Here is a 24,118-nt window from a genome sequence, read left to right as displayed (position 1 = left end):
TTGAGCCCTCACTTCTGGGTTTTGGCAGAGGTGACCTGTTTGTGCATTCTGCCTCTTTCCAGAACCCTCTGTGGACACAGAGACACCGAGCCTGGTAGACAACAAGCCATTGATTCCCCAGACTGTGACTGTGGACTTGAGAGGTTGCCTGCTGGGCTGTGGCATGTGGAATGCTTTGTATAGCTTTTCAAATGTTGCTTCCAACACAGAGCAGGGACAACCTATTCCGCAAGGGGAATGACTGTTTGTTTCAGCTATAAATGCCAAGAGAAAAAAAACCCCAGTAGTTTGCTTATTTGGCTTTTATTAGGGTTACTGATACTAAATTGAAGGTCCAAGGTTACAGATTTTTATTCTATTAGAACAAAGACAACTCTTAGTGACATTTGAGAGCACTGCTTTTAGCCATTTCTCAAGCGTGCATGAGTCCTACCCATTATTTACTATGGTTTGATGTAATCCAAATATTTAGTTATTATAAATTATAAAATAATTTTAATAAATCCTGGGAAAGGGACTTTGAACAGTCCTCTGATAAATTCTTTGGCCTTAACTATGCTGAGCAAATTAAAATACCAGCCTGGTTTGCCTTGCATTGCTTTAAGATCCCAGGGATAAGATACCTTATCTTCTCTAAATATATTCCACAGTGAAGTTGTTTGATTACAGCAGAAAAGTATTGTCAGCATAAGTTTTCCCATTTATTTTATCTTTGTCTAAATTTTTAAAGTTAGCTATGCATAGCTACCCAATAGACTGATTTTAATCTAGCCTGAAAAGTATTTATGAGCAATTACTGCTTTGAACAAGTAAGGAAGAAAAAAATCAATGGTAACTTTTCATGCACAAATGGAAATAAATGTCTTGATGGCATTGGATGTGGCCGCATGGATATATAGTGCTAAATTCTCTAAATTCAAAAGATGGCAATGACTTACTAATAATTCTGATCTGACGGGAAGAGACATACTCTGCAGGTCTCATGCTTCCGTCCCTGTGAGCTGGCAGTGCGGGTCGCACTCTGTGCTTATGCATGTTCCTGTATCTTTGTCCTTGAGTCTTACTATGCTCCTACTACTGTCTTTCTTTTATTGCCTTTAGTATCTAAGCCCTAATGTCGGGCTGCAAACCAGAGCTAAAAATAGAGCAGGGAAAACCAAATACTGGTACTGATAACAATTTATTGAGTACTATTCCATATGCTAGGCAGCGTGGTCAGTACTGAGCATGGCAACGAAAGTGACAGGGACTCTGCTCTGTGATTCCCTCTACGTTTTCCTAGTCTACAGATGACGAGAGATGGAAAGTTGCTGCACCGACACACCTGACGCCGTGGCTCAGGAGTGCACAGAACACCAGGAGCAGCGGGTTGTGCTCAGACTGGCCGAGCAGGATCTCACAGGGCAAGGAGGCTGGCGGGAGCTTCCTAAGACTCGGGAGATGTTCACACTGAGACTAGGAGAGTCTAGGTCAGGGCTGGAGAGGCAGCATGGGCAGAGACTGTTTCTGTCTGACAGGGCATGCCATTCCTGGAAAATGGGAGGTAGCTTGGAATGAGTGAGACAGAGTTCCAGAAAGTGTTACGGCAGAATAAGTCTGCATGGCCTCAGAAGCATAGAGAATGTCTTTAGGAAGAGATTGGGTCCCTTCAAGAAGGTATATTCTATGATGATAGACCATTTTGTGTCTGGCTAGCATCAGCAACTTCTCTACTGACTTTGAAAACGCCAGTGAGATATTTGCTAGTCTGCACATAATTGACTAATCTGCAAGATTCCAGAGTTCTTCCATGCCTGGAAAAGTACCTAAGGTTTGGGGGCATCTGTTCCCTTTTCAGAATTACTTATCCCTAAGAAATATCCCAGTCCCTGAGCAAGTAATTCCAATGAGGAAACGTCTATTGTTGAAAAAACTTCCCATCAGATAAGAGACAGATGATTTCAACAAAATTTGTTCTGGTTCCCCAAAGTTGTTTTGGTTTTATTGTTTTCTTGATTGACAAAGTGACTCCTCATGAATGTGTGTGACAAGCAGTTCAACGCCCACTTGTATCAGGTCATGTCATGAAAAAAGCCAGGATATTTTCTTCGTATTATTCTTCACAGAATAATTCTTCACCCGCCTCAAGATAGAATGTGACTCACGTGTTTAGAACAGCTGGCCGTGAATTTGGTTATCTGTGTGTTCAACGACTTTACCTATGCTGAGTGGTAACCACAGCGTCTACATGCTTGGCTAGAACTTATTAGAGTATACACAGAACCCAATAAGATATCATTGATAGACATAATTTGCCCAGATGGATCTTAATTTCCTTTCCAAGTCCTCATGGTTTGAATCTGGGACAGTCAGTCTAAGAGAACACATTTCATTCCTTCGCACTTCTAGATGTCCCTGGTTAAGTTCAATGACCTTCAACATGAAGAGTTGTTGCTTGTCCCGTGGGACAGTTACAGGTTTAGTGATGAAAAGTCTGGTGATGGTTACCCCAGTGTGTTTGATGATGGTGCAATGATCAAAACAGATGCCAGTGATGACAACTGAACGTCCCTTTGCCTTCCCAGCCTCCTTCATATATTGTCAGGCATAGGATGACAAAGGGAAGTCCACGAGTCACGTGAAGAAAGACTGTAGCCATGGGGACACGAACAGGAGCCACTGCTTTCCTCCACAGCTCACCCCTCCCCATGGGCGCATGAACAGGAGCCCACTGCTTGCTTCATCCCTCACCTCCACCCCTCCCCCCTCCCCATGGGGACGTGAACAGGAGCCCACTGCCCCATGGGGACATGAGCAGGAGCCCACTGCTCACCTCACCTGTCACCTCCACTACTCACCCCTCCCCATGGGGACAACAGGAGCCCACTGCCCGCCTCCACCCCTCACCCCTCCCAATGGGAACATGAATAGGAGCCCACTGCCCGCCTCTACTCCTCACCCCTCCCTATGATCCTGGCCCACTTCCTCCACCATCACCTTATTGCCACTAACTCCCATCCTTTTCCCAAAGTGCAACTCAATGACTCATTTCAACAAACCAGTGCTCAGCTTGGGTCTGGCACAGAGTCTGTGCTCAGTTGAGTGCAACAGTGAACCTCAAGCTCTCAAAGCTATGAACGCTTTAGAGAAATCTCTTTTTGATGAGACAATGCTTCCCCACGTAGGATGGAAGGAACAAGGGTGTGCAAGCACATTAGCTGAAGTTTGTGAGTGAATTTCCCACTAACTGGATTTCAGGCAAGTGTTTAACTCTCCAAGCTGCCAGTTGAATCTGGAGGGTTTTTCTGACTGCTAAACAGAATACAGAAAACTCTTTGCATGGTGCCTACAATCTAAGTAAACACTCATTTTCCTTCACTAGTATCCTACCTAATATTCTGGCAAGCTGTTTAGTATGTCATCTTAGGAGCATAAATAGGAAATAATTCACTTCTGAAGTGTTTGCTTATCTTAGAAGAGACAGAGAAAGAAACAGGAGTCACTGGGAGTAATACTGTTAGGAATTTTTAAAAGAAATGAAAGCTTCGGTGGTTAATTTTTGGGTGGGGTTTAAGAGGAAGTTCAAGTTTTCTGTTAATTATACTTACCAACTGGGTCTAAATGGCAACTACCCCAAAATGAACAAAACAAGCGGGAATCAAGAGAGAAAAACGGCAGGCATCCTGTCAAAAAAAAAATCTTTGAAATTTCTACAACCCAATGGTTGGATACACATGTTATTAAAGCAGACCGATTATCCAGTTAGTATAAATTCAGACATATGACTGCAACCCAAGTTGCACTTAAGATCTATGCAAAGAATTACGCAGCCTTTCTGTCAGCCTCCATCTCATGCCACCCAGTGTCCCATTAGGTCCTTCAAAGCAACGCTTCTTTTGTGGAGGAAGAGCCCTTTGTGGTTCTGCTTCAACCAGGAACAGGCTTGCGATGGTGGAAGGGCTCAAAGGAGCTCCTCTTGTTGAGTGTTTGAATCAGTGCCTAGTCCTTGATGAAGCTTCAGAAAATATCATGTGTAAATTACAAAGACGCTTATGAATTGTTCTGTCTTCCACGATAGGAACTGAATTTCTTCCTTTTAACAACAGTTTTTCGTTCTTAGAGAAACCAATGTCCTGCTCTCCAGTGATTACTTGCATATGATGGAATGCACTACAACAATGCCAACTTGTCACTATGTCACTATGTACAGAAATGCTGTTTACTCAACTGATGCCCCTACTCTCCTCACCGACCAACATACATGACTCTCGCTCTATAAACAGCAAAACAAAGCCATTTTAGTATAACAAATGTCCCGCTAATTTGGCTATTCTACTTCAGATTGACATGAACGCTGAATGACAGTCTCATGTCGATAGAGTTGCTAATTGATTAAACTAGCTAGTCGGCATCTCATTTCCAATGCAGGCCTCTCAGGAGAACCCTGTGGGCCAGGACTGGCTCTGCTTCTGCTTTCCTGGGATCGAGCCTCATACTCAGAGCTGCCTCAACCTGGGTCTGTTTTTGAGAAGTAGGGGCTGGGCAAGGGATAGCAGGGCTGATAGGCATGATGGGACCCCCACCCCTTCTCAAGACTACTCAGTGGTTCTAGTCTGGAAAAGATACCCTTGCATAAGAAAAGAAAAAACAACATAAGCAATCCGTCTCCGGACACAGAAGGGAAATGCTGGGTTCTCTGGACAAGCCACAAGCAGCCATTACCCGTCTTCCCAGGAAGTCCCAACCTACCACACTGTCGAGGAAATGTATTCACCTTGTAAGCACACATTTTCCAGGCCATTCTTCCACTATGCTAGGCTGTTCCCCTGCTTGCTAAATACTATGACAATCTTCAACTGGATGATATTGCCATCAATCATCCTGGGCATTTAGCACAAACATTTGATGGGATTGAGCACAGAATTGGCTTAGCACCATCTCCTCTGCAAAGAGAAGACCGTGCTGGTTTCATCAGTTGAATCTTTCTAATGAACCAAGGTTTAAATGACACTATAGTGAGGGTCAAATACTTTCATGTTTCCTTACTTTGAGGATGCAATAAATGGTCTCAAGGGCTAAGGTGTGGGATAAAGGGGTAAGGATTTTGCATGCTAGCCTGAGTATCCTGTTTCTTATTTGGGTATATAGGTAAGCCTTGTCTTATTCCAGTTTTGAGGGTGAACAGAATTGAAGACAGTACTACCCGAATTGAGGCAGGGACCTAACTCTGAGTGATGAATAGCACACTGGAAATCTGAAGTTCAGGTTTCAGTAGAAGTTCTGCCACGTTAACTCCCTGGATAAACGTACTAGTTTAATATTTTCCTATAAATCAACCAATTGACGGGAAACAGTGAAACATGGATTTTTTTCTTATGATTTTACATATTAAACTAGAACGAGGTCACAGGTGTTACTGATTCATGTTTGCAGTTGAAATCTTATTCAAAAAGGTAATTTATACAGTAAGCTTACACACAGTGCACTATATTTCTGATGTTGAAAGCATTCACTTGTATGCTTTCCATCCTGTACACCATGCTCTCAACCAAAATCTTAAACATTTTCTGCCCGTGACTGTTTTTCTGCTCATGAACAGCCCCTCACACACACACACTCTGGATTCTTGTTACACTTTGTATCTCTAAGGGGAGTTGGGCCCTTGCTGCTTTGCCTGAGCTGCTGTGTGTGGATCATTGTGTGTCCATGCAGTAAAACAGAGCGGTCCAAGCAGGGCTTCTTGAATTGTTCACCTATTAGCGTTGTTATTCTGGGCTTTCTTACTTGACTTGTACTTATGAATGTAAGAACTGATATTGGTTATTTCTTAAAAATTGCGTAGGATAATGCTAAGTGGTTATATTATAACTTATTTGTAAGAATAGGTTCTTTGAGTACGAGGTTATGCTTTATTCAGCTTGGAACCCTATGGGGCTTTGTAAGTTGCAGGCACAAAATAAAGTACTTCTGAAGAAAGAGCCTACAAATTAAAGTTCGAAGGGGGTGACACAGAGACAGTAATCACTGTTGAACTGCTGACTTTAAGTGACAACTTGTGCTTGGCTCTTGGCTTGATTTTGGGAAGAAATCTGATGTGTTTTGCTGCCATCTGTAGCATCTTAGTAGAAGAGGGAGAGTACAGTGGAGCCACTTTCACTCAGTACGAAACAGCAGCTGAATGAGTTACACCCTCATGAGGGTCAGGGCACAGGGAACAGGAAACGAATTTGGGATACTCAGGAGCATGATGAGAAAAGAAACAATTATAGCTCACACTCAGAACAGAACCTATGCACCATCCTTATTCCAACAGAATATCAAGTTTAGGCTACGGGTTGGGAATAAATGTAAGTTGTTTTGTCATTCACCATCCACATTTCCTGTGTAAGTACCATATCTATTATATTGGCCTCACCATTGTAGGCACACCCTTTAGGTATGATTTAATATTGTATAATGCATCTTCGACTGGCCTCTCCCACTCTAGTTTTTCTGACCTACGTCTTCCCTTTTTCTTAAGGAGCAAAGAGTTGCGAGAAATCTGAATGGACCATAGACAGAAGATGTGTCGACCGCGGTGTTGCTGGCTCCTTATGCACAAGTCAGATACGACATCTGTTTTGGGGGATGAGGGTCCTGGGGAGCAAAGTGGTGACTGCAGGATGAGCAGATCTAGTGATGTATAATGTGAAATATGCTATTTTCAGTATTTCTGTTCCAGAGGCAGGCCCTGGCTGTTCTTTACAGGGGTGGAGGAAACGCAACCCCTCATTAGGTTGACTACTTCTAAGGTTCTTTGTGATAAGAGCTGCATCTGCTCAGCGTGAAAACCAACATCACAAAGCACTGTCGTTTGACAGGGAGAGCAGGTACTCTCATCTATCTGTTCACTCCTCAAATGTAGTTTCTGGTTCTCGGAAATCTTCAAGTGTCCTCCCCGATGGCCATGTCTTCCCAAGTCATCTGTCCTCAAACATTTTCTATATTCAGCAAGAGGAGCAACTGCTGCACTTTTCTTTCAAGAAGGAAAGAGCCCAGTTTTAGCATTGCCTTTTGTGTTGGATCTGGGAGGACAGCCAACCAACCCACTGTCTGATGGGGACTATTTTCCAGGATTCATCTTGGACTCACATTAGTTACATAAGGTGTGCAAACACAGGATAACCCTGTTTATTTTGAACAGTTGGGATGTAACATGTTAAAAGATGTGCAGTGAAAGGAGCAGTAAAGGGTCCTTTAGGGAATTCACATGCATGATGCAGAACCCAGCCCAGAACAGGTCAGGTTGTGTGAGTTCATGGAAAAATCAACTGAAGCAGGACAGTCTAAAATAACTCCTAGCACTTTAGGCAGCTTGCCTAGCTGATTCCCAGAGCCAACAAGCTGCTGTTGTTCTATCCCACTAACAAGCTCACAGGATGAAGAGTGAACGGGGCCTGAGATACATCTATGGCCAAGGTTCACATATGAGCTTTTTGGATCTTGCTGGTGTATCTTATTTTGTCTTTTGAACCAAATCCAGCCAGTTCTTAGTGGCCATCTGGAATTCTATGTTAAAAAGATGCCAGGAAATCCAAAAGCTGTCCTCCAAGATCTATTCCTCTCATCCTTCATAATCATAGAATTGTAGCTGGCTAGGTGTTTGCCTAGGACAAAGATTATGCTTCCTAATCCCTTTCTGGCTAGTATGTTGAGATGGGGCACACAGGATGTAAGCTAAAAATGTGTAGACGTGTGTATGTGCGAGAGACACTTTTCTTCATTGTGCCTTTAAGTGGAAGGGTCTCCTGCTCCCTAGATCCTTAATCCTGATTCATTCTGGCTAGAATGTAGATGTGACGGTGAGCTCCCAGGATCCCTGCAGACAGGGAGGGCAGAGTCAAAGCAAGGAGTCAGAGTCCTCCACATTGCACAGCTTCTACGTCACACCTGGGCTCAAGCCCTTGTCTGATGGAAGCACCTGTCATTTTGAATCACTGTCACAGCAGAACATCCTCTGTCATAAACACAGCAAGGTCGTGCAACATGCAAAACTCACATTATGACATCAGGCCTTACGCCACCTCTCTGCCATCTTCCTTACACTTTGTGCTACTGCTAACAACCCCATGCTGAGTATCTCAACATATACCAAAAAATAAAGACAAAAGGCACAGACCTAACAATTATAGTAAGAATACATATGCATTTATATAGTATTGTTTATTTGCATATAAATCATTATGTGCTTTTAAAAGAGCTTCGTAGAAAACTGGTGCTGGTGTTTTGGGGAAACTAAATTTTGCACTGTTCTTCTATTGAATAGCTCAATATGATCAATCCAGTTTCTTTCACGCCTGAACGCTACTGTTTGTGGACCGTTTACCACGGACAACAGTGATGGCAGTGTTGGGTCAGAGAAGGTGTTAAAGTTACTGAGGATGGCAGTGGTGTCTCAGATGACCAATGTCAGGTCGCCAGGGCAAGCGGGCTTTAGAATTAACAACGGAAAAACACACGTGCACACAAGAGTTGTACTGAGGTGCAGGGAACAAGATAAATACGATACCAGAAGTGCAGTGCCAATTTTTGCAAAAGCATGGCCTGCTAGCGTTGTACCGGATGAATTTACTCATCTACCAAACACTTCCGTCACTGCGCTGCGCACTGTGCCTAAAGTATTTGTCAGTAATTCAGAGATTGTGAGTTACAGCTCCTTTGCTCTGGATTTCACACTGTATTTTATTATGGTGCTACTTGTTTCTATCTTTCCTGGGCAAGTATTCTCTGGAGGAAGATCTCCAAGGGCCTGTGGTAAGGCTGCCACACTCCTGGTCTCTACTGGACTGTGAGGAGGATCTCCAAGGGCCCATGGTAAGGTTTCCACACTCCTGGCCTCTTCCAGACTCTGAACTGAGGCAGCCTGGGTGCTGAGGAGAAAGCGAGCAGCCATGAGCCTATTTCTGCAGGCACGGAGGCTGAAATGTGCATCACGCAGGGTGCTAGGAGTGGGTACCGTGGGATTGGAAATTCTGATCCGATTTGCTGCATGAGTTAGTTCTGCCTGCTAGGCAGACCAGAGGCTCTTCAGATGAAAAGCAGCGCCCTCGGTCACTGTTGCAGAAAGTGCATTCGAGAGTATTAGTTTTAAAGTCAGTGGCGTCCTAAGGTCTGCACAGGTTGGTCATTAGGTATTTTGAGTCTCATTACTACTCGCTAGCAGCTTGGATTCCATGCACACAGGTACAGGAAAAAGGATGTGGAAAATAGGACGAATTGGAGTTTATTTTGATGTAAAGTTAGTTTTCATTTTTTGAAATCTATTGCATAGTTTCATGATGTGCACATTCTAGGAACATTTTAAGGATCTGTTAAACATGATTTCAAAATTCTTGTCTTTAAACTTGGATAAGCTTTGCTGGAAGTGGTCCTGCCAAGTGAAAACCCGATGAACAGTCTCAGTGGTGTTTCTGAAAGGGAGGCAGGTGGTACTTGGTGCAGGTCATCCTTCATGTCAAACTACACAACAAGCGATAGCATGTTCACATTCCTGCCTTGGCTCTTCTATGTCATTAACGTAATACTTGTTAGAAACTGTCACAACTCCAGACCCACTTTTTAATGTCTCCTAGGGAATGTTGTATCGCCCTTGTTGGAATGCTTCAATTATGTGTCCAATTATCACAATTATCACCCTCGGTTCATAAACCGAGATGCAGATGACACAGTCATGGGTGCTTAGTTCAGATCAAGCTACTCTCACAGAACAAAGCACTTTGCAGTGGGGGTACATCACCCCACCGAGCGGAGGCTTTGACAAACAAAGCCTCCCACCACTGGAGTCACTTTGCTTCTCCTTAGGCACTGTTCAGGTTGTGGCGTTCACAAATCATACAGCCAAGGTGATGTGGGAGAAGGCATTTCCCCATGATAAAGCATAATTTAACAGGCACGGCAGATTGTCCTTGGAAACATTATTGTCATTTTCATTTGTGTAAGTTCACAGTCATATATGAATAGTGTATTCGCTTAGGTACTTTCTAAGAAGACATCTATTTCTGTCCAAGAGATTTCTGTGTGTCCACATTCAATGATGCTTTCTGCCTCCTGCATTCAGTTCTGCTACTTGTTTATTTATAAGCAGGAGTACACTTTAATGTACTGCTTTAGAGAAAGCAGCCCAGGTGGCCACATCAGATGAGGCCACAGGCCAATGTCAGATGTTACTTGGGGGCAAAGAAAGAGCAGAGTGTGCAACTTCTGCCAGGGGGAAATATTAATCCCTTACATTTGCTGTACACTGATGTAGCTCTCCCTTTCAAAGTGAAAGTATTGCCAGGTTGTGATTTGTGGGTAAAGATACACTTTGAAAGTAAGTTCAAGGCTATGTAATAACTGCATGTCCTCGTGAAAGCCAGAGGGATATTTTGACCCCCCCACACACACAGTCATGAAACCACGATAACCAGCATTTCTATCAGCTTGGAAATTGATCACGTCCCTGTGTTGGAGCATCCCAACTCCTCTCTTCTGGCTATCTTGAAAGATGTAAGATTTTAGGCATTGTACTATATTGAAAGACAGCAGGATTTCATTTTCTTATCTCACTAGTTTTCCATCCATTATCCAACCTCCCGGTTCTGCCCAGCTACTGCCAAGACAACGTCTGGTAACTACTACTCCACTCACTGTTTCTGTGAGATCTGCTGGTTTTGAATGAGACCATGTGGTAGTTTCTGTGTCAATGCCAGACTTTTTTCACTTTCATAATATCCCTGCAGCTCCATCCATGCTTCTACAAAAAGTTCCTCCTTTTATGTCTGAATAATAGGCTGCTGTGTGCGCATAGATTCCTCATGAATTTCTGGAATTGGATGGTTTCAGGTTGGAAGCTATGGCAGGGAGTCTACCAGTGTTCCTGAAAGGTAGGAAGCGAACTAGTTTCTGAAAATCCACCTTCCGGAGTTCTTGCCCACGCTGACTTGCGCAGTGATAGCTCTGTAGGACGATACCCTTTCTTCACAGGTGCAGGGTTGAAGAGATTGCCAGCCCTTGTCTGGAGTGATCGGATCATGAGGGTCTGAGCTTCCCACTCCACCTGCCGCTTTCAGCCTATCCCGCTGGCGAGAGCAGCCTCCCACCTCTCCCGACAGTTAAATTCTTCTCCCCCACCAGACCCTTAAAAGACTCAGATGGCTGGGAGAGTTTTCTAACCTTCATTTCCAAGAATTTCAATGGGGTATTTTTAAAAATAGCTTTTTGACCATCTCAGAGAAGGCCTTGAGACCAGAAAAGATGGCTGCCGAGTGATTTAGGATGAGTTCCTCAGCAATCTAGTTCTTGAATTGTGTTTTTTGAAAGTTACTAAAGCATTGCTGGCTTAGTTTAAGTAAGCATTCTTAAAATACAGTCTCCATGTGGGCCACACAAATTTAAAATGCTTTGGTACTGAAACAGTTGGGATGTTATACTCAATGGATTTCCTTCAGAATCATGTCAGAGAGGAAGTTAGGGGCATCTTTCCAAGAAGCAAGACTGGCCAGAGCCTAATGAATGTGGGAAAAGGGGTTATAGTTCTAAGGTCATTATTATCATCAGGCATAATTTGTGCATTTTCCAAAACAATGTGCAGAATGTCTGCCATTTTAAAGCCTCCCTCAGGCCACTCAGATGCCACATTCTAGAATGCAGCTACTTTTCAGCACCTATACTACTGTCTTAATCCAAACCCCTGCTACGTCTCACCCACATTACTGCGATGGCCCCCTAACATCTCTACCTCTAACAGAGAGTCTTAGCAATGCCATTAGAACCAAGTACAATTCTTGGCTCACCATGCTTTACTTGCTCTTCACTCTACTCTGCCTGTGTCCTTGTTTTCGCTCTGGCAAGAATGCTCTTCCAGAATCAGCTCCATCATTCCACTCAGGCCTCTGCTTCAACACCTACAGGGCCCCTTCCTAACAGCCACACCCACATGATCCTCCTAGCACACAGCTGTACATGCGTGTAAACATAGCACTTCTATGTTTCTATTTGTACATCACGGATTTGCTCATTTGTTTATTTATTGCATATTGTGCTTGCTGCTTTTAGCCATTCAGGTCAATGGCATAGTATGTTATTATTGGTGATATATGTTGGTCAGAAAAGACCAGAGTAGGGTAGGGTCATATTCTTACATAGGAGGGGTTTTCTTAAGAGGATGAAGCCATTTATGGTTTAAAGCAGTCTTCTCCATAAGAGCCCACAGTGTGCAATTGATTCCCAGGTGAGACAGCTTGGCAGCTGAATGAGGACATAATGAAGTGGGCATACACATTTCTGGGGTGCTGGTGGGCAGAGTGACTGGGCTGTAGTGTCTCATTCACCAAAATCAAGTTCCACAGTTATCAACTTCCTAAACACTGAAAGCAGGAAATGAGAGTAAAAGGAGGAACTGTGTAACTATGATACAAGAAAAAGAGTGGGTGTCCAGAGGAGATGGTAGGATGGTTGACCTCCCTAAGGGGCTGTGGCCCTCTGCTGTCTCCTGTTAGGATGAGGTCAGCCTTTGGAAGGTGTCTGAGTGCTCAGCGGGCCCAGGTATCTGGTGTGATGAAGATGTCTGGGGGCTTGGTGGGCTCTGGTCTTTGCTGTGAACTGAGTGGAGATCTCCAGGTTGCACTAGACACTAGAAAGCTGGAGTCTCCCCTCACACTGTGTGGATCTTGCTCTTCTTGGCTTTGGTGCTCAGTACAGTGTAAGGGAAAAAGATCTACTGCCTTTGCAGCACATGGTCTGTATGGAACAGAGACCAGGGCATATCCTTGGAAAACAGTGGACAAACTAAGATGAGTCGAGCATCTCATCCTTCCACTGATAGTTTAGGGAAAGAACTAGTGGATGTGCTATCTCCTACCACTCAGTCTAGTTCAAGGGCAAATTTCTAACCCTGTGCCTTTAAACTTCCTGTGCCTTCAAGGATCTCTGCTGAACTCTGAGTAAAGGAAGTTCACTGAATAGGAGCCTGTTAATGTCTATGATACCTCAAATGCAGTCTGCGATAATTCCTCCAGCAGGTGGGTTCCAAGCTTTGCACTACTCATGCCTGGGTACCCACATACAGTGTGTCACTATATGCTTTCCCCTATTTGTGCCTGGGTACCCACAAATACTATGCCACTATATGCTTTGCTTCTGTTCTCATGCATGGTACAGGATTTGTGTCTGACATGCCCAAGGCAACTATACAATGGGGGCTCGTCTGGCATTCTGAGTGCTATGACCATCTACTACATCCCCGGACTCTGCTCTGCACTGATGCCAGTAGCTCAGGCAGCACTTGCATGAGCTTTGGGGTAAGACACAGCAGTTGTACAAGTTCATCTGGGTGTCCTCTCGGTAGCCTGGAAGGTACCAGGACTGACAGACACAGCCCTGGCTAGGCTCGCAGTCCGCTCGCATCCTTGTGGTTGGTGCATGGTGTACATAGTCTTTCCCCCCATGTGGCTGACTACCTGGCCCAGCAGTCCCCAGGGCTCTACCGTCTGTGCTCAGCTCAGACAGGACTGTCTTCCTGAGCTTGGCCTTGAGTTTTTCTCTTTACCCTTGTCTGCTTCGGCCTCCAGCTCACTCCCACTGTTTTCTAACAACGTTCTTATTTCACATTCAGGCCAGAGTGCATTGCTCTAGACTTCGCCATGAAGAGCTGAGAGTTGACTGCTACAGCAGTAGAGGTTCTTACAAGGTGGGACCCGAGAGGAGAATGTAGCAGGCAGAAGGTGATGCGAGGTCTGCCTTTACAGTCCTGGAAGGAAGGCGGCGCTGTTAGAGACAGATGCAGAGGAAAGGCCAGAGAAGAGAACGGCTTAGAACTGAGCTAGCCTAAGGGAAGGTCTGGAAGACAGGCTGAGATGTCACTCCGTTAGGTCAGTTTCCCTCATGGGGCAGAGGAGAATCACAACATTTGAGCCTGTCACAAAGCGTTCAATGTTAGTTCGTGAATGTCAATTCAATTTTTCAGGGATGGATAGTAGATGCGGTTTCTCCTAGATCCATCATATTTCCACTCCAGCCACTTAGTGATCCGGGGAGATGGCTGCTTTTAACAGGCAGTGTCTTCACAAACAAAACACACAATACAGCACAGAGCACAGAAGTAACTGATAGTGTGACCAGTCAGTCCGTACCACACACATGCATACACACATAGATGCATACGTGTCTAGAGACAACGAACACACAAAAGTGCTATGACAATTCCATGGATGGTTGTACCGGGTGCTGTAGCTTAAGGTCCCATTGCATCATACATTTGCCTAACCATATCTAAAATCAGTTTCTTTTCTTTCTGCCTCACGAAACAAGCTTCAATAGAAGTAAGTGTTCTGTGTTGCCTTTCTTCCTTACAATTTTCCATGAAGCATATTGGTAAAATTTGGAGAGTAAAGTTCATTTGCATTGGTGAATTGTTCACATGCAGTAAATGGGCTGGAGTCCCCTGATTGCATCACCTGTTCTTAAGCCTCTAATTGTCCTTTCCTGCGTGGTGTCCTCTTGTTCTACCCACTGGTCCAGCAGCAGTAATGGTCCCTATTTGAGACTTAGTCATGTTGCACAAAGTGCTGCTTGGCAACCCTAAAGTTACCCCCTTTCAGCAGGCTTGCCAAGGAGGCAGGGTGGTGGGAACAGTGGCCTACTTACTCGTGTTGATCTTCTGAAGTGAAATGTGCTTTTCCAGTTGTCTCCGCAGCTTCACCTCTGCCCCGTATTTGCCAGTGGTCCCGTTGTCCGCCAGGATGAAGTGAGAATGCATGCTGTTGAGAACAGTGAGCTTACTCATGGGATTGGACATGGTCTGATAGGGCCGCACAACCTGCAGGGGAGCAAAGAGAAGACATCAGAAAACAAGAGGTGAGAAGGAAAGCTAGACAGAGAGGAAAGCATGTCAACTGTGGTTCCTCTGTGTCCATGTGGCATTGGTTCCGGGATGCTGCTCCCAAGAATGGAAAATCCAAGTTCAGGTGTTGCGCAAAGCTACCCATTCTTGGATAGCTTATTAGTAATCTCCACATTACTTACAATAGTCACTGCACTCAAGATGTATTTTTTCATGGACTAATAGAAAGAATAGATGACTGTACATGCTTAGAAGTGTAAGGAATTTTTTCTTGAATATTTTGTTTTGGATAATTGAATATGTAAATACGGGATCTAAGAATACCAAGAGCTAGCAATACAATGTGCATCTTCTTTCTAGTATTGCTTTGGATAGAAGCAAGGTTTCTGGTAAATGATTGATTCGAAAGCAGACTATATATATAAAGGAATCTTGTTTGCATACTGAAATCAGAGACTTAAAATTCATGCTTTCATTGCGTTCTAAAGGTGGTATGCTAACAACCATTTCATTCTGAAGCTGATCATTTAGTTCTGTTTGTTCCTGTATTCTATGTCTGTCATTTCATTAGTAGTCACAGCAGAACAATCATGATCTACAGAGTGGGGGTTCTGGGGAGAAGCATAACCTTTTCCATCACTCCCATTCCATAATCTGAAATCTTATTACTGAAAATCAGCACTATTCTGATCAGACCCCTTAAGCGAACATGATATAAGTTGAACGTAAAATGACTGTCTCATGAGATGAACATGAGTAGACCAAAAACATTCATCTCAGTCTTAGCTTCTCTGGCAGCTGCTATTTTAACCTCATGGTGAGTTATACGACCCAAACTGGAGAAGCTGCAGTGTGTCTTCAGATATGTGGTACAAACAGAAAAGCCAAAGCTATTGTGATGGTTACGTACACATATTTATATCCCTTGCAGGTGGATGCTGTATGTATGTATGTATGTATGTATGTATGTATGTATGTATGCACAGTAGATGAGGAAGCAGGTGGGGAGGTGGACTTCCCAGGAGGGTATGGCACGAAGGCCCATGTTACCCCCAGGAGTGCTGAAGAGCTTCAGGTCTGAGCTGCACTTCTGACTGGGAGCAGGAAACACGGAACTCTTCCCCAGTCCCCGAACAGCTAGCACTGTGCTAACCCGTCAGGACTGAGTGACAGAGGTTTTATTTCTTGGCCTCTTGTGCAGTGTGTACATTAATTCTAGAGCTGAAATGCTCTTGTTTTTCTCCGTGAGAAGCTAGAATTACAATGTGATTTAGTAAAGGTGGCCTTCAATAGTGAAGATTTAGCTCTCACTCTTGATTCACACAACCACATGTCTATGTGCCTGGCAAACTAAATGTACTCAAATAGTGGATGGATGGATGGATAGGCAAGCGTGAGACAGACGGGCTTTTGTCCAAAACTGGACAAAATCCTCTTCTATGTCGAGTTGATTTAATGCAGATCTACAATGGGCATAAAACTCTGGCCTTTAGTGTGGTCTTCAGGTCTGTGATTCGGTGTGCCATTTTTAATGTAGCATTAATGTAACATGATTTCATAGCCTCACATAACTTCCCTTATTGATAAACCCCATAACACGCTGATTGCCTCTAATATTTCCCATGCATTAATCAATTACCCCTTGTCTGAGTGAGTCAATTAGTGTCCTCTGAAATCCAGAACGGTCATTGAAATTCGCGTTTTGTTGCATTTGTTTTTGATCATAAAACATTCATTGTAGGGCCTGGCAGCGTGGCCTAGCGGCTAAAGTCCTCGCCTTGAACGCGCCGCGATCCCATATGGGCACCGGTTCTAATCCCCGCAGCTCCACTTCCCCTCCAGCACACTGCTTGTAGCCTGGGAAAGCAGTCGAGGACAGCCCAAAGCCTTGGGACCCTGCACCCGTGTGGGATACGTGGAAGAGGTTCCTGGATCCTGGCTTCGGATCGGCATAGCATCTGCCATTGTGCTCACTTGGGGAGTGAATCATCGGACAGAAGCTCTTCCTCTCTGTCTCTCCTCCTCTCTGTGTATCTGACTTTCCAATAAATAAATAAATCTTAAAAAATTCATTGTATAGTTGAGTGCAAGTTAATACATGTTAATGTATTGTTGATAAAGATTTTACAGTAAGATTTTTTTTCTTAAAGTGTCTCTGAATTTTACTTATGGAGAAAAGAAAATATTTATTGTTTTTTTCTTTTCTAGCAACAGATACTGCAAGATTGCATGCAAACCCCGAGCCATTAGACAAGAGACGTCTACAGAGACCCAGTTTTCTGTGAGTGAAGCCCAGGCATTAGTACTAGCTCAAACATGAGACAATGTAAAAAATCCTTAGAATATGCCCGAATTCCATCAGTCAGAGTGATATTTCTAAGTGACTAAAGTAATGAAGATACTCTTGACGATGGGTGTCTAGCCTGGCAGTTCAAAGACAGTGCCACGTGTCATATCCCATCCCTAGTTTTCATCACTGCTTGGAGCTCCTGACTTCAGAGTCCAACTAACACAGAATCTGAGAGAGAGTGACGACAGCACCAGCAACTGGGTTACTGCCACTCACACAGTTCCTAGCTCCTGGCATGAGGTGAGTGAACTGGGGAGAGGGGAAGCGGGGTTGCAGGGACTCTGGATTCCTCACAACCCGCCTGTCTTCTCCAGCAGTTCTTCAGGACACAGGTGCGCCTCAGCTTTCTGACTTGAAAATTACTCAAAGGGCCGTTGGGAATACTATACAGCTCACCCGGTCGTGGGACAAAAGGGTCATTTATGACATCACACAGCATTTTGAATCTACGTTTCTTTTAATCTTTGTGAAAATATGGTTATGTTATTTACGCTCATGGAGATTTTGTTTACTGAATGACATATAAATGTAAAAGATAAGGCATTTTTCAATCATGCGAGGAGGAATATATACTGAATATTGAAGCAATCCTGAGCCTAAGAACCCTAGAACTCTGTGGAATGCTGGCTCAGCAATGGCTTTGGGAAGCTTAGGTCCTCTTTCAATTTGTAAAAGGGAAATGGTTAAAACGGATTAATTTACAGGCATTAGCAGATTAGGGGAGGGGAGCTCAGGAAAGTTCATGGAAGATTCCCATTCTCCAGAATCTGTCTGAAGTTTCCTTGTCTTGTATGGACCGTGCCCTAGGAGCAAGCCTGGCTCCTTGATGTTGCATACATGCGTATTTCTTCTCTATGTTCAATTAACCATCAATTAGTTGATTTTCCTATTGTGAGTCAATGATCAAAATGATATAATGAGACAAAATCAATGAAGACAAGTGTACTCTGTTGGCCAAATAGGTGAAGTGCTTACTGATTGATTTGGGTCACATTTTTGTAGGTGTTTAATAATAAAGAAATGGCTTGGAATTATTTGTTGATGAATTGCCAAGTTGCAAATAACTACTCAAACGCTTAAGAATACATTTGGTCTCACCTGCCTACAAAATCAATCGACTATTTTAATAAACACATCAGCAGTCTATTTTTGAGTTATAATTTGCACATCTAAAAGGCATTTGCGATTCTTTGTTATGCCTTCTGAGTATAAAAATGTCTTTTTATAACAAATACAAATGAATTTTTCTGACAGGATTTCTGGGATAATCTATAAAAAGAGGACAGCCAGTTGGAGGTATGTTTGTGCACTGAGTGAAAATGATTATGATACACCTCCAACTGGGGCTGTATTGGATGGCTGCATTATGTGTCCCAGCCTGACTTCCCTGCCGGAACTGTTGATGTCTAAGAGTACCCATTGTTGTCTCTCCTAGGAATTTAGGATGCTTCGGTTAGGGACCACCAATGCAAGAAATGAGGAGACATTCAGATAATTGTGTGTTTTTCTTATAATTACCCTTTGTTGGGAAAGGAGAAGTCTTCATTTTCAGGTGAGTTTTCATGACAGACTCACCCAGCTGTCTGCTAATGAGGGGAAACCTTAGAAATAAGCACTAGGTCCTCAGTGTGCTCTGAGCCTCATGGGCCACTGCTCAAGAGTAAATGAGTGACTGAACACTGCTTAGTACTGCCTCAGTGTTGGTAAAGCTTGAGGCTCAGACATACAGATGCTGAAAGCAGAAGGAAGCGAGGGTCTTGACAACGACCCTGACCAATGACTGCGCACTGATGCTGAAGCTTCCCTTGCCTCTAAATGGAATTTAAACCTTCTGTGTGTCCAAACTCTGTCTGTTCTTTTTAAGCTAATACAGAAGAGCTACCCTCCAGTCACAGCAACTACATGAAAAACGAAGCGACTTCATGCCTGCCTGTCATTCATGTACGGTAAGGACAGTTTGGTCCCTTGGGATTCCTTTAGCAGAGACTTGAAGTGGCTTGAGTCGTTACATGATGAGTCCGAGACCTCTGGGATCCCAGATGTATTGGACACAGCCCAGGCAAGCAGCAGGGTTGGGCACGTGTGGGCCAAGTGGTCATCTTTTTCCCTCCGGATGACATCAAGCTTTTAACTTAGGCTCAAAGAAGATGAGCATTCACTTCGCAGTGATCACATGCCAGGCACTGTGATACAAAATTTATAAAGCTGCTGGAAGCTTATTCTAAATCTGGAAAAACCATGGGGGCTCAGAGATGTGGTATCTTAGCCAACTTTGCCTCCACACACATCTTAAAATAGCTTTTTTGAGGGGGAGGGGAGGGGGACAGAGCGGGCAATATAGAGAATGGATTAGGGACAACAAAGTCTGTGGCTTCCCTTGTAATCCTAAACAGGCCGAAGCCCATTTGGATAAATGTAGCTGCAAGTGGAAGAGTAGAGCAAGGTCTGCAGGAGGTAGGTGCTGCCTCCCTGCGTACGAAACCTCAGACACCACAGATGCACCTGGCCAGTGTCACACGGCGCCCGGCTATCTTAGCCGTGTGACTGCCATTCACAGCCACAGGAGAAAGCATTTGAACTGGAGTCTCACAGCAGAAGGTCCTCACTTGCTGTTTACTGAAACAGCCCACATCACCTGTCTATGCTGAGGGTGCCATCCCTTGCTGGCAGTGGCACAAAGCACAAGTTCTGAGCAGCTTACTGTGGTGTTACATTCTTTGAATGTCTCCCCTTAGTCTAGTTGCAGCCGTCGACTCTCTTCCAATAGGAAGCAGGAAAAAGTGGCAGTGTGACTTACCACACCGGGCCAGGAAGATGGGAGCTGCTGCTATGTTGTGAAGGTGGAAGAAGTACTTATCCTGCAACCTGTAAGTCCTGGGAAGAGACTGAGCGATCCTCCTAGGCATCCTAACTCCTTAGAGACCTGAAGTGAGAGTGGTACATGAGCACCTGAACTGCTCATGCTGGCTGTTCAGACTGATAGGTGTTGAGGTCATGTTCTCATGCAGGTTTGTAGGCTGAGCTTCCCTGAGGTCTCATACTCAATCTGCTCTGGACTCAGGAGGCATCACAGCTCCATGACCTCTGTTCCCTTCTTGATGTATTAGCTGGCATTTGTTCCCTGTTCCACTGGGATCCTCCACACCCCCCTCCTGTTGGCAGGATTGATAGAAAAGTCATGGAGTCAGTTAAGCGATGGTACGGCCACCTGCACAACAGCCTGGTGTCCCAGGGAAGGATGCTGACCAGGCGTTTCAATAAAAAGGGAAAGAGGACAGCATCCATCCTCACTATGGGTTGTTTCACTCTGCACAGAGTTCAGCTGCACGCTGACCCTGGGTACCATTTCCATGAAAGGGTTATGTGAGAACCTCAGGATGAAAACTTCACAGATACTCTATTGGCAATGTTTTGTTTTTAAGATTTAGTTTTATTTGCAGTGGGAAATGACATGGACATGGAGCGGGGGGGAAGATTTCGGGTCCAATGTTCAAGTGGCTACAAAAGTCTGCACTGGAGGTGGAGGTGTTGCGAAGCTAAAGTGACAGGTAAGGAGCTGGGGGAGGGAGAAAGAAAGAAAGAAAGGAAGAAAGAAAGAAAGAAGGAAGGAAGGAAGGAAGGAAGAAAGAGAGAGAGAGAGAGAAAGAAAGAAAGAAAGAAAGAAAGAAAGAAAAGAAAGAAAAGAAAGAAAGAACTCTCCTCAGTGACTGCTACCAGTCAGAAAGAAAGACTTACTGTGTAGTTCCAGTTCACTCAGGCCTCTCCTCAGTGACTGCTACCAGTCAGAAAGACAGAACCAGAGAGAAAGACAGAACCAGACAGAACGAACCCGTCAGAAAGAAAGAAGCAGACAAAAAGACAGAAAGAAAGACTTACTGTGTAGTTCCAGTTCGCTCAGGCCTCTCCTCAGTGACTGCTACAATTCCAGTCACTTACCTATTCATCCTGTTTAGCCAGACTCGTGAGGTATCATAAACCCATAACCCATGAATAGCATATTTACTATTGGTAATTTTCCCCTGGATCTACAAGAAAGAGTACCACTACAGGCACCAAAGACTAAATTTCAACTGCCAAACAGAGCTCTGGGAGGCCAAGGACTCTGAGGTCACCCACCCCCGTTGGGAAGCCCAAATCCTTCCATGCAGGACCGAAGGTCATCAGAACAACAGCTACGAGCCCTGAGTAGTCCGTACTCACAGAAGCACAGCAAACTTCCTTCAGGACTCGGGAGAGGAGCTTTCTCTGGTCCATCCTCTGGCAATGACCATCAGGGTCATTCCAGAGCCCCTCCCCCAAAACAAACAAATACAATCAGAGTAGACAGAGAACAATACGGGAAATTTACAACCAGACAGCAGAATTTTGCTCAACACTATGCACTGCTAAATACTAAAATGAGGACAGACAGCTGAGTAGTACCCTATAGCCATTTTACAGTGACATTATAGCCAAAATGTCAATGAAAGTCACAGGATGAGGTTGAGAGCTGGCATCTTGTAATATATGGATTATTCAATACCATGACTATTAATACCACAGTGTTGTAAATTGATCTTGATGTTATGTTGGGGCTTTTTATTGATCAGGAGGATATGCTGCCACCTTTACCTCTAGACCAGAGATGATCTCCCCCAAAAAACCGTTGAATGTATCTGCACAATTACATGCTGCACTCTTTTATTACAGGCATATACCAAGCAAAGACTCTCAACTGAATTTGATTTGTGATAGTGCAACAAGGTGGAGGAATCCACCATGGGGGGAGGGTGTGAGGAGGGGTTGGGGGAATCCCAGAGCCTATGAAACTGTCACATAACACAATGTAATTAATAAATAATAATTTAAAAAAAGAATATTGTTATCACACCGGAACGCAAGAAATGTTATGTATATTAAGTCCTGAGAGAACAGCGTTCAGTCTCTCTGGATAAACAAATTTACTCAACACTTAAATCATGTGTTTTTCTGTGTATTCTACAAACCTGCTGTTGTCCGGCTCCCGTGGCCTCCTGCTGCCGACCTGGCTTTTGGGGACACAGAGCCCGCCTTTCCACATTACCAGCAACAGGGATGAAGGGTGCTCCCACTTGAACAGTACAAAGGCCTTGGCCCACTGGGTACAGGAGTGTCAGGAAATGTTTGTCATTGACATGACTTTACAAGGGACGGGAGGAAAAGGAGAAAGAAGAACAGTGGGAGGAGGGAGTGTCAGGACTGATGTTTCCACACCAGCAAGAGAACAAAACGTACGTAAGATTTACAAGTTGAACAAATAACAGGAATACAAAGTAGACCAGGCCTGCCTGCAGCTGCCTTGGGTCACTGTTTTGTCCCCACACGCAGAGTGACAACTCATGTTGCCATGAGAGATTCTGAAGCCATAAATTATACACATTATAATCCAGAAGTCATTTTGAAAATAAGTTTTTTTTGTGTTAATACATACTGTTGGTATTGGACACCTTCGTATACGCACATGTTTGAACAAACCTATTTGTTAGTTTACAGTTAGCAGAGATTGAATTGAGACCAGATATACTCCTGGGTGGCAAGTGCCAGGCAGGGGATCTTGCATCTGCAGTCACAATGCCATTTTGAAATATGAGCATTTTATAAACATAATAACAATTCATCCATTACCTTCTGTATTCTGGGTAAATTATTTCTGCCATGTTATGCGATAGCCCTGATATGGATACATTTAGTCATTTTCCCAAATGATTTGAGTCATTCCCTCCTAGGGGGAAGCCAAGTTCTCACTGTGCCCACATCACCCAAGGCTTTGGGAAACTGAGGCCGAGTAGAAGAACGGCGCAGAAGGCTGGCACTGTCTGTCCAGAGCTAGCCAAGGCACACCCTCAGAAGTGAAGCTGCAGGGACCCTCAGGTGCAGACAGTCAGCTCATGTGGCTGTATGTTACCTGCTTTACTCAGTAATAACAGAACCATACTAATACGCTTGCAGGATTTGTTAAGATGGGTAAAGACTTCAGCATTCAGCAGTAAGAATTCTCCTGGCTTTTCTAGATAGTTTTGAAACTCAGTCACCCAATAAACCATTCCTAGCATCACTTTCATGTTTCAGAGCTAGGGACTAAGAGTACCGTGCCATTCATTTTAAATATGGGGTGGGGTAGGGCAGGGCAGGCCAGCCCAGGACTTACATCTCTTCCAATCAGGTCCTCTTGGTTCTCCACAATTCCCCAGGGTGCGATTCCTATGGTGCAAATCTTCCCTCTCGACTTAGACGCATGGTCCTTCAAGGCATCTCCAACGTGCCGGATAACACCTGAGAGCAAGAACTACATTCAGCTTGTGTTAGAAGTATCCTAGCTTCCTGTGCAACTGGCTTAAACTGCACTGGACAGAGGCTACATACTCCATAGGCATACCTGTTCAAGTTCTGGCTGTGTCACCTCTGACTGCACCTGCAAACCACATGAAGATGGACCAAGTGCTTGGGTCTCTGCATCTTCAAAGCTTGGTCAGGCCTTAATTGATCCAGACATTGGAACAATGAATGAGCCAATAGAAGATCTCTTTCCCTAACTCTGCCTTTCAAATAATTATGTCCAATGCATTTAAAGATTTAATATTTTCACACATTTCTCTATAATCTACATGTATTAAGAAAACCCAAACCTGTAATCATCTTGCCACATCCATTTGCTATTGCATATTAACTCATTGTTTTCTTTTGCATTAATAAACCACCCAATGTCTAATAAAAAGAATAAAGTTATTTAACAAGGAATTGTTCTTCTGTTGTCAAGTTTTGAAAAGTATTAAACATTTTTTTTAATTTTTATTGGAAAGTCAGATTTACAGAGACAGAAAGATCTTCTGTCTGCTGGTTCATTTCCCAAATAACCGCAACGCCCAGAACTGAGCCAGGAGCTTCTTGTAAGTTTCCCATGTGGTACAGGG

At 44.0% G+C, this 24,118-nt stretch overlaps 1 protein-coding gene across 8 annotated transcripts in view; it reads right to left on the bottom strand.

Moving 5' to 3' along the window:
• TRPM3 (transient receptor potential cation channel subfamily M member 3) overlaps window positions 1-24,118 on the bottom strand; it is a 409,651-nt gene that overhangs the window by 122,782 nt on the left and 262,751 nt on the right. For 7 of the 8 annotated variants that reach the window (XM_040980946.1, XM_040980944.1, XM_040980945.1 and 4 more), the window contains exons 5-6: window positions 23,356-23,480; window positions 14,644-14,815 (exon numbers count right to left, since the gene is read on the bottom strand). In XM_040980946.1, the coding sequence (XP_040836880.1) occupies window positions 14,644-14,815; window positions 23,356-23,480 (297 nt within the window). Of the gene's footprint in view, window positions 1-3,587; window positions 3,663-14,643; window positions 14,816-23,355; window positions 23,481-24,118 lie in introns of all 8 variants that reach the window. The other variant, XM_040980950.1, reaches the window with a different exon arrangement.

The sequence above is a fragment of the Ochotona curzoniae genome, unplaced genomic scaffold (genome assembly GCF_017591425.1).
Source record: "Ochotona curzoniae isolate NIBS_2020 unplaced genomic scaffold, NIBS_Ocur_1.0 contig_3502, whole genome shotgun sequence".
Lineage (NCBI taxonomy): Eukaryota > Metazoa > Chordata > Mammalia > Lagomorpha > Ochotonidae > Ochotona > Ochotona curzoniae.
This window is presented reverse-complemented; position numbering and strand designations above follow the sequence as displayed.